The sequence below is a fragment of the Diprion similis genome, chromosome 8 (genome assembly GCF_021155765.1).
Source record: "Diprion similis isolate iyDipSimi1 chromosome 8, iyDipSimi1.1, whole genome shotgun sequence".
Classification (NCBI taxonomy): domain Eukaryota; kingdom Metazoa; phylum Arthropoda; class Insecta; order Hymenoptera; family Diprionidae; genus Diprion; species Diprion similis.
Window position 1 is genome coordinate 20,433,229 of NC_060112.1, and position 9,410 is coordinate 20,442,638.

General features: G+C 33.7%; 2 protein-coding genes across 7 annotated transcripts; one reads left to right on the plus strand and one right to left on the minus strand.

The window, feature by feature from the left end:
* Positions 1 to 161: 161 nt before the first annotated feature.
* On the plus strand, positions 162 to 3,736 carry LOC124408769 (regucalcin-like). Of its 3 annotated transcripts, none has more exons than XM_046885951.1 (5): positions 162 to 360; positions 1,070 to 1,276; positions 1,535 to 1,753; positions 1,837 to 1,949; positions 2,068 to 3,736. In XM_046885951.1, the coding sequence occupies exons 1-5, from the start codon at positions 162 to 164 to the stop codon at positions 2,404 to 2,406; spliced, it is 1,077 nt and encodes a 358-aa protein (XP_046741907.1). In that variant the 3' UTR covers positions 2,407 to 3,736. The 3 variants fall into 3 exon arrangements, with proteins under 3 accessions (XP_046741907.1, XP_046741909.1, XP_046741908.1); XM_046885953.1 differs by lacking the exon at positions 162 to 360 and adding an exon at positions 685 to 743; XM_046885952.1 differs by lacking the exon at positions 162 to 360 and adding an exon at positions 837 to 946.
* LOC124408766 (traB domain-containing protein) lies at positions 968 to 9,277 on the minus strand. 4 transcript variants are annotated; one of them, XM_046885947.1, is made up of 8 exons: positions 9,053 to 9,277; positions 7,753 to 8,101; positions 6,280 to 6,476; positions 6,092 to 6,206; positions 5,804 to 5,940; positions 5,300 to 5,709; positions 4,945 to 5,098; positions 968 to 1,787 (listed from the first exon to the last, which is right to left on the minus strand). In XM_046885947.1, exons 2-8 carry the CDS (start codon positions 8,087 to 8,089, stop codon positions 1,779 to 1,781), a joined length of 1,359 nt encoding a protein of 452 aa, XP_046741903.1. In that variant the 5' UTR covers positions 8,090 to 8,101; positions 9,053 to 9,277; the 3' UTR covers positions 968 to 1,778. The 4 variants fall into 4 exon arrangements, with proteins under 4 accessions (XP_046741903.1, XP_046741901.1, XP_046741902.1 ...); XM_046885945.1 differs by lacking the exon at positions 968 to 1,787 and adding an exon at positions 4,688 to 4,826; XM_046885946.1 differs by lacking the exons at positions 968 to 1,787; positions 9,053 to 9,277 and adding exons at positions 4,688 to 4,826; positions 8,854 to 9,018.
* Between the last annotated feature and the right edge of the window lie 133 nt (positions 9,278 to 9,410).

Consider the following 9,410-nt stretch of genomic DNA (forward strand, 5'->3'; position numbering starts at 1 on the left):
TTATATTTACTGCAACTTGCATTTTTGTGACATTTTTTTTTTCAACTTATAACTGAACTTTAGAATACAGTTTCATCATATAGAAAATAATAATTAAAATTTACATTGGGATTAATGATTTTTACAGTGAACTTTAGACTGGCTTTGAAATTTTGCAAATAATGCTTAGATTGTGTATGCTCCTGTGTTTGTTGGGTCCGTCATGGGGCTACGAGGTGGAACAGATTACTGAGCCCCTTTTGTTGGGCGAAGGCCCACATTGGAATGCATTGACTCAGTTGCTATACTTCGTAGATATTACTAACTCAACCATTCACGTTTATGATCCTTCAACTGGCGTTCACAACTATACTTCACTTGGTAAGAAATTTTGGTAAAATTCAGATCCATAGACATTAGCAAGTGAAATTTAATGGAGTTAACAATATTCAACTTATGGTTTTGCAAAATGAAATCAATCTGTCGGATACGAAATAGTTCATTCATATATAAATTATTTCTTGTAATCAGGTGCATTATCCAAAATCAGAATCAACATATTATTAATACCTATTAACAGATTAGTTAAAGCGACAAGCATTTTAATCTTATGCATTATTCATGACTAAAATAAAATCGTAATGTCTTGAATGTTGGGAATGGTCAGTTTCAATAGACAAGATGGAATAACATAATAAGCTTCATCATATTTTGATAGGAAAGACAAGAGATTGAATTAAAAAAGACTTGAATGATTATACCAGGTATTTATGAAATAAAAAATTAATTTGCACAATCACGTAAATGATACAAAGGTGCTTATTTTTTGATACGAGAAACTGATTGATCTCGCTTACCGATGTCCGTTTTGTCGAATGATAACAGGATTGATAGCAATAATCGCAGCACACTGATTAAATGATATCTTACGATGAAAGGAATGGGCAAATACAAATAAATAGTGTAGGTGTGAACGATTCTCAGCCAATGCGAGTGAAAAATATTGATTTATTTGCTGATTCAATATTTCTGTTAGATTACGTCAACAATCAAGGCTATCCTAACGATGTGGTATTTTCTTATTTTTTAGACGGTGGGGCTGTAACTTTTATCATACCGATAGCAGGAACAACAGATGAATTCTTAATTTCAACAGAATTAGATATAAGACATGTTATATGGGATGGACAGCAGGATTCAACGCCAACATCAACAATTATTTATAGCGCAGTACAAGATTCAGATGGTTCTAGATTTAATGATGCAAAAGTAGACCGCTCTGGAACCCTTTGGGCAGGTAAACATGGGATTCTGTATAAAAACATTCATATGAAGTCATTTTATCACACAAAGTCGAGAATCAGTTTTATAAGATTTTGCTTGTTTTTTCCTGACTCTTATTTGAACCAACAATATCTTTGAAAAATAATGTGCGTTTCTTTTTTTTAATTGGCATTGAGAAATTTTGCGGATATGTGATTGTGAATTGATTAATTCCACAGCACATCGATTTATTTTAGCAATTGAATAATTTGAAATGATCATTTATTTACAGGAACCATGGGATCAGAGTCTGAGGTTGATGAAGTAACAGAGAGAACTGGGAAATTATACAGGGTAACCCCATATACCTCAATTACAATACAATTAGAAGATCTTTTGATTTCAAACGGTTTAGCATGGTCTGCGGATGGAACTATCATGTATTACACAGACACTGGCGATAATACGATTGATTCCTTCGATTTCAATGCAACTGCTGACAATCCATTGAGTAAGTTGGAGTCCCTTTCAATTATCTATATGCCCTAAAAACTTAGTTTTAAATTCAAGTAAATAATGTAAAAACCTGTTTAGGCAATAGACAGCGCTTATTCAATTTTACTGAACAAGCAATAAATGGTACTAGCGACGGATTTACAATTGATACTGATGGAAATCTTTGGCTGGCATGCTATGGTGGATACCAGGTAAAAATATCTGAAATTTTACGTCGGACGATGAAATATCGAATAACTATAGAATTTGCATTCTGTCAATGATTAGTCTTATAAATCTGCAAATAATTCATGGGATGTAACTGAATAGGTGATAGTTGTGAACCCTACAAACGGTTCATTACTGATGTCTATTCCACTCAACTCTTCAAAAGTGACATCATTAGCTTGGGGTGGACCAGAATTGGATGAATTATATGTAACCACCGCGAAAAAGGGTTTGTCAGATGATGAGCTTACTAATTATCCTGAGAGTGGAGCAACTTACAGAATAACAGGGCTTGGATCAAGAGGCTATGCTGGAGACAACTATGTGATGTACACGACGACAACAACAACAACAACAACATCTGATTCAAATTCTCTGCATTTGATAAAGATTTCTACTTTTATTTATGCATTCATTATCTTAATACTCACTTGTAGTTAATGCTGAAAATAACTCTCATTATATTTATTGCAAAACCATCAAAACTGCTAGATTAACATTTGTGGTACATACATGATTGAAGGCATGGTTTTAGATTAGTCTCTTTTTATATTGAATTAATACAACCATTACTCGGTATGCATTATTACTTTTTAACTGGCAACACTATTAATGTATCTGATTTCACAATATTGTAATACCATTTGTACTTCACCTTTCTTTACCCTTCTGAATTATGATGGCATAGATTACCTGTTTATTGCTTGTATGTAACTACCAATAATTATTAATATAACACAGAACCACTAACAAACACAAAACAATTCCAAAAATATAGTGAAAATTTATTATATCCATTTACACATATTACTAGCATTGGTAGTGAAGTTTCAATTTACTGACTCTATTGAAATGCAATAAAAATATCAATCAAGTGAAATCTGGATGAAAGAAATTCTCCAGTTGAACTGGTTTAAGATTTCTTAACTTTCAAAAAAACTAATGTGGGATTATACCAACCAGACATGTACAATATTTTGTTAATATCTAAATTAATTAATTGTCAGGGAAAAATAAATAATTTATGTATTTTATTGATATAATGTTGAATGATTAACATTTACATTGTTTGACTTAACAACAAGCAACAATATAAATTATAAAAAGTCTTGACTATCCCCTTCCCAAGCACATATTTATTTCTACAGCGATGATTGCTTTCAATACTTTGTATTTGCAACCAGTAATCGCATGTTTGCTTAGTTATAGTTTGAAGAATTTGCAAGCATTATTATGAAAATGTTATTGGTAAGTAGCTAAAAAGAAAATTCATGAATTTAGTCTACTCAAAATCATGGGTAATGGTTGATAACATGATAATCATATTTATAGTTTTAAATACTTTTTTTATATTATTTTTTTTTAATTGTATAATATATTTGTCTTGTATCTTCAGTCTTCACTGAGTTCTCTAATCCCCTTCTCCGAATTCACGACCATCTTCAAGATTCCTCAACTTTTTAAATATTAGTTGCGATCTATTTCACAAATAACATGTTTTTTATCATTCCATAATTTTTCATTCATTACTCTAACTAGCAGATTAAATTAATACGAGAGACAAGCAAAGTTGCCGCATTCCCCCGCCCTGTCTTCAAAGGTTTAAATGTAGGCAAACTTCTGTTCGAGTTGACAAAATGAAATTGTTAATATATTTCGAATGATCCAAACTTGACCTTACCTTTGACTAGTTCAATCAAGATCTATAAAACTATTAACTGTAAAAACTTGATTGACTTGCTCGCTTCTCAATGTTAGAAGTTACAGTCTTATAAGAAAAAAGTACTACCGACTACCTGAAGATGGTTATTTCATTTTTCTTTAATTTAACAGTATTTTATTTTACCTATTAACAGGTATCCCAAATGGTGTAGTTCAAGTTATGAGAAATGGAACATAAAAACATAATCAAGATATTCGTGAAACTTAAAGCAAATGTATAACAATTGAAAGTATGTTCCTATTAAGGGTGTACAACTTATTGTATAAGGCTTCACTAATTCTCCCGCTTTTATTATTGAACGATATTTATGTAGTGATCTATTCTCAGATAATTGGGTGATGTGGTAAATAACGAACGCAGTTGGAAGAACCGCAAAGGCAGGGCGTATCACTAAGATTGTGGACGGAATTTGCTTCTTCCCCCGCGTAATTGAAGGTAATTTCTTTACCTTCTCCTATATCACTTGACGCGAATAAACATAATCTAGGCACTATTCCTTCTATTCTAACTGGCACGAGGGTAGCATTAGGTTCACAGCTATGGTTACAATATCGGCCGATATTTCCAAAAAACTTTGGATCAATACAAGTTTTTATAGTTCGATCAATTAAATGCTCAGAAACATTCAGAACATAATTCATCGATTTTCCACGTTTGTTCGCCTCTACTCTGTGTTTTGCCTCCTCTAGTCCTATTACCTCACCAGCATATTCACAGATGAATTGCCCCTTTTTAATTGTTTTCATAGTTTTCAAACCATAACCCTTCAATTCCGTCTGTGACACTAATAAACAATCCAACGGACCATGTTGTACTAGTCTGTTGCCGCAATTATTGCGGCACTTACAATGTTCATTGCACTCAACAATGGGGCCTGATATTTTTTCATCTAAAATACAGTTGTTTACATAATTAACAGAAAAACGAGTGCAGGAACAATTTTCCATGCACATCTCATTACACATGCAACCGCTTGAAAATTCAGATTCAAATTCGTCGAGATCTACACCCGGTCCGGGTATATTTTTTACAATGTAAATAATATCGGCCTGTACATGTTCGTACAGATCTTCACAACCTTTCGCTTCCATCATTATAATGAACTTGGGTCAACAAATTTGAAGCAACTCAATAGATACTTCAGAAGAAAGCAGCACAGAAATTAAAAGAAAGAAAAATATTTGATTGAGATAAAAATGCGTTAACAAATGGTGGATGAACGACAGCAGAGACTTTGTTTATCGAGTAGCACTGACCTTCCAAAAGCCTCCGACCGATGACTTGAGTGATTGAATAGTTTCGCCAGATGGCATTGGAATTATCTTATATCCGATGAAAATGATAGCACCGACAAATGAAGCTTTCACAGTGAAACGTAAAACTTTGCTTGACAGTGATGGTGGAGGTATTCTGTAAGAATAAAAGTAACAGGAAATTACAATAAATCATTTTATAATTTTTTAACTTCATATTTTGGTCAAGTCTCAGATTGAATTAGAGCTTTAAAATGTAAAAAATGAAGGTTTTTGGCGCTTTCTGAAACAAGAAAAAATGTTCGCAGTGCTGGGTCAAGGAATGTTTATAAATTTGGTATTTCGAAAGTTGACTGACCTTAAAATAGGTGGAATTTCGGACGTCTTCACTTTGCCCCAGTGTTGCACAATTCCAGATACATGTCCGATTCCGACAACACCTACTACTCTAACCGGCATGAAGCTGGTTGCAGTGCGTTGTGGGAGACATGCCAGTTGAAGTGAGTGAGTCAGGTAGAGATCCCGTTCCTTTACAAAAACTTCGCCTAGTATCGGAAACTCCCCAGTCATCTCAGCAAGCATCTCTTCCAATAAATCTCGGCGTTTGCAACGTTCAACTTCTTCCTTACTTATTGGTCCTGTTGATGCCAATAAATGCCATCCAAGTTTCAGAGTCTGCCACCAAGACAGCGAGCTCAGTGCTCTCTGAATAGTTATATTGATTGGCCGATCACCCATATGTACCAAACAATTTGGCACATTCTTTGCCTGGTTGAATGTAATAAAAAATCATTAGTGATATTTTTATGGTAGAAAGAAGACTGTGAAGTTTCTTGTTATCTTATATCAACAGGCTCTGTACCTCGGCAAAAGCTCGACGAAACTCTCCACCAGGAGCCATTCCAAGCTCCTTAGTAAGACGAGCAGACATGTTCAACAAAAGAATGTACATCAGTCCATTAAAAAGCCCATTTTGTTGAATTGTATTGCGGATATTTTCTGGAAGTGAACGATGATTGTCTTATCAGTTGAAATGATAAGTTTTGAGGTATTGTTTATTTACTCTCTTAGTAGATACGAGTACGCAGGTGTCATTTATATGACACGAAAAAAGTCAATAATAGGATACAATTAAATATTTCATACATACCAAAACTAAGTTTCTGTGCCTCTTCAAGTATTGTCTTTTCGTCAAGTTGTAAAATATTGACCCTAGCTTTACAGAGTTCGACCATGACTATGTGAGGTTGAACGGCCTGAATCATCTGTAAGAATATAAATTGTGATCAATACATCATAATGTCTTTCTGAATACTTAATATATATATTATCAAGTACCTTAGCAACATCGTTTTGACTTTCCGTACTGAAATGTGCTGTTCCCACAAGATACAATTTGCTTCCGCTAGACGCTGTAAGTAACGTTACTGTCTCTGGTAAATTATTATCAATGGAAGTATCATATTCCTTATGATCAGTATTGCGTGTAGATTCTCCAGCATCGCTGTCATATTCTGGACTGGAGCCGATGCTTTCTGCAATCAATTAAGTAAATTCATACTACATACTTGAGTCACAAATCAATATTAGAAAACATCGTGGAACCACAAACAGTCTGCAATTTAATTTTGAGTGTCGGATACACATATTGGCACACCTTGAAATTTTTTATATTTACGTATCTTTCTATAGTAAGACGGCATGGTTAGATCTATTACAATACACGATATGATAAGTGCTATGTAGAATAGAAATTATGTCTGTAGTTCAGCATTGATTTCATTATCCTATTAGTTGTCTGTTATATACCTATGTGAAGCCATACCAATTCAATAAAGAATCAGGTACCCGAAGCGACTTATACATTGCACAGTTAGAAGGAACATCAAATCTCAATATATACGTCAGTAGATATCAGGAACTAATCAATCTGATTTACTGCCATTTTTATGAGTTTGGTATTCAACTGCTTTTCAATATATAAAATGTTGACATCGTGCAGTTAACAAACTGCATCATTAGAATTCGTATTTCAAGTGCTTGCTATTGAGATTGGTAATTGTTTCAAAATTACAACTTGCGTAATTTTTAAGGTGTAACGATTATTTATATCAATCTTGACAAGGAGATCATGTGAAGTGCAAGAATAAGTATTTACAAGCCTAAGTGTTGTTTGCATGTTATTTACAGGGTGTCCAGTTATTTGTGAAAACGTAATTCCCTGAGAATACTAGGTTTTCCAGACAAGAATCATTATTTATTCAGTTTACTCTCGTGTAAACAATAAATGAAAAATACAATAGTCATACAAACAAAAATGTTCTATATTTGACTAGAGCACAGCTCATTGGAAGGTAAATTTGTAAAAATTCGTTAGCACGTACAATTTTTAAGACATCAGGGCTTCGTTCATGACCATTGCCTAAAAGTTGCAAGGACCTTTTTTTTCTCACCAAATGGATGAATTTTTATAAACCTAGGATGAAAATTAGTATATTACAGATACGACATGAAATTCCCTGAGATTTCCAGGTTTTTTCCAAGGGATGTCAAATTCCCTGAGAATTCCCTGATTCCGTAATTTCTATAAATACTGGACATCCTGATTTAGCAAAAATACTAGACCACGACTTTTGTTCTTAGGTTTGACTGAGTATATAAAAGGTACTAATACAACGTGATTGCAGATATATGCCAAAATATGATGCATTATGTATCTTTGATAAACTAAAACAGCAAATATAATCTACAACATTTCTGTTACAATGGATGGAAAATCTTGATATAGAATTTAAAATAAATTACACTAACCATGTTCACCGTTATCATCGATAACGACGATTTCACTGTCAGGTGATTCTGTGCGTTTACGTTTATTGCCAGTATCTTGATCAGTTTCATGAGTTTTATCATCAGGAATTGACACGGGGAACGCCTGTGGTATCACATCATCTTGAGAAGCAGATTGACCGCCAGATTCTCCTGCAAGGAAGGCCTCGGTCAATGCATGTGTCTTCTGACCAGGGTTCAGATTGTGATCACCCCTTTCAGTCATCACAGTGAGGTGCTCATCTTCTGAAGTTTGTGGTAAAGTTTGCCTCTTAAAATCCCCAATGAGAGGCTCTTTAGTTTCATCTTGTTGTGACATTATTGCTTCAAACTATGTAATCAAAAACATATCCAATAATTAGTTAAACCGCAAGATTTCATATTATCATCTATATGGTGATTTCAATCAACCTTTTAATTCTCCAAGATAGATCAAAGATATGGTCAATAAAAAGAAAACCCTTATCAGCGTTATGTTACTGCCCTAATGGAAAGTTATCATACGTATTATATTTTGAAGCATGCAGATATGCCGTCAAGTCAAAGTACTAGTATATTTAAGCAAATTAAATTTCCATAATGTTTTGAAATTAGTGAGACTCTGTCAGTAAATGATATGGTGCCAAAAGAAAATATACTGAAATGAATGTTGTTGCGGTTGAAGATACCATGTTTTTATAAGTTTCACATTTCTATTTTTTTTTTTTTTTTTTTAAACCATCAGGTATCTGCCCTCAGGCTATGTCCCAACACATTTCTATTTCTATTTCACAGATCAGTGAAAACTTTGAAAACCAAAGTGACTATGAGATAATGTGAGCATAGGTCTTGATTACCTTGAAATGGGTCAACAGTCTTATCATTTAGCGAAAAGATGCTCACATTAGAAAAGCAACTCTATTGTAAAAATACCTATATAGGCGTTTTCGTGAATCAGAATGAAAACTACTTTAACATTGTTACTCCAAACTATAATACACCTAGAATACGAGAAATTTTAATGATCTAGTGAATAAACATGTGATTTTAAAGGGTCCATATTGCGCAATGGTATAACCTCATTTCGTGTTGTAGCATACATACTTGGGCGAAAATGAGAGGTACTATTTGACGGCGGACTTTGACGATTACTGAGAATGATTTGTTAGCTGTCTGTGATTTTTATCAATGATTTACGTAATATAAAAAATTTAAGCAATTAAAGACTCAAGAGAGTGGTAATAAGCGATGGTAATATGGTTGAAAAAAAGAAACACCAAAAGTAACGTAGACACGTACTGACCTTGAACCAACAGGTTTAGCATTAAAGGTGAATATTTAGAACTTATTTCCGCGGATTAGTTTCTACTATCAATTTCGAAGCAGAAACTAAAATTTAGATTATGAATACGATTAGGAATGACAAATGCAAATAATGGTTATGCATTTTCTAAATGGGAATCGTGGATGCAGCCATTGAGTTGTCAATGCAACCAAAGCGGCGCTACCTGTATTGTCAAGAAGAAATGAGGTTATGTTATTTCAGGCATTTCTTATTGCATATGAAGCCGTGTTACATACACATGTATGAATCTGTGCTATGCATTAATGACTAGGGGGTCACCATAGTATGCATCAATGTTACTACAAAGAGAAGATTA

Excerpts from the sequence above, each read along its gene's own strand:
- LOC124408769 (XM_046885951.1), top strand. The coding sequence starts at position 162 with ATGCTTAGATTGTGTATGCTCCTGTGTTTGTTGGGTCCGTCATGGGGC. Across the intron at positions 361-1,069 it reads TCACAACTATACTTCACTTG|ACGGTGGGGCTGTAACTTTT; the intron begins GTAAGAAATTTT and ends CTTATTTTTTAG. Across the intron at positions 1,277-1,534 it reads CTCTGGAACCCTTTGGGCAG|GAACCATGGGATCAGAGTCT; the intron begins GTAAACATGGGA and ends ATTTATTTACAG.
- LOC124408766 (XM_046885945.1), bottom strand. The coding sequence starts at position 8,089 with ATGTCACAACAAGATGAAACTAAAGAGCCTCTCATTGGGGATTTTAAG. Across the intron at positions 6,477-7,752 it reads CGATGATAACGGTGAACATG|AAAGCATCGGCTCCAGTCCA; the intron begins GTTAGTGTAATT and ends AATTGATTGCAG. Across the intron at positions 5,099-5,299 it reads GAAATTCCACCTATTTTAAG|AATACCTCCACCATCACTGT; the intron begins GTCAGTCAACTT and ends TTATTCTTACAG.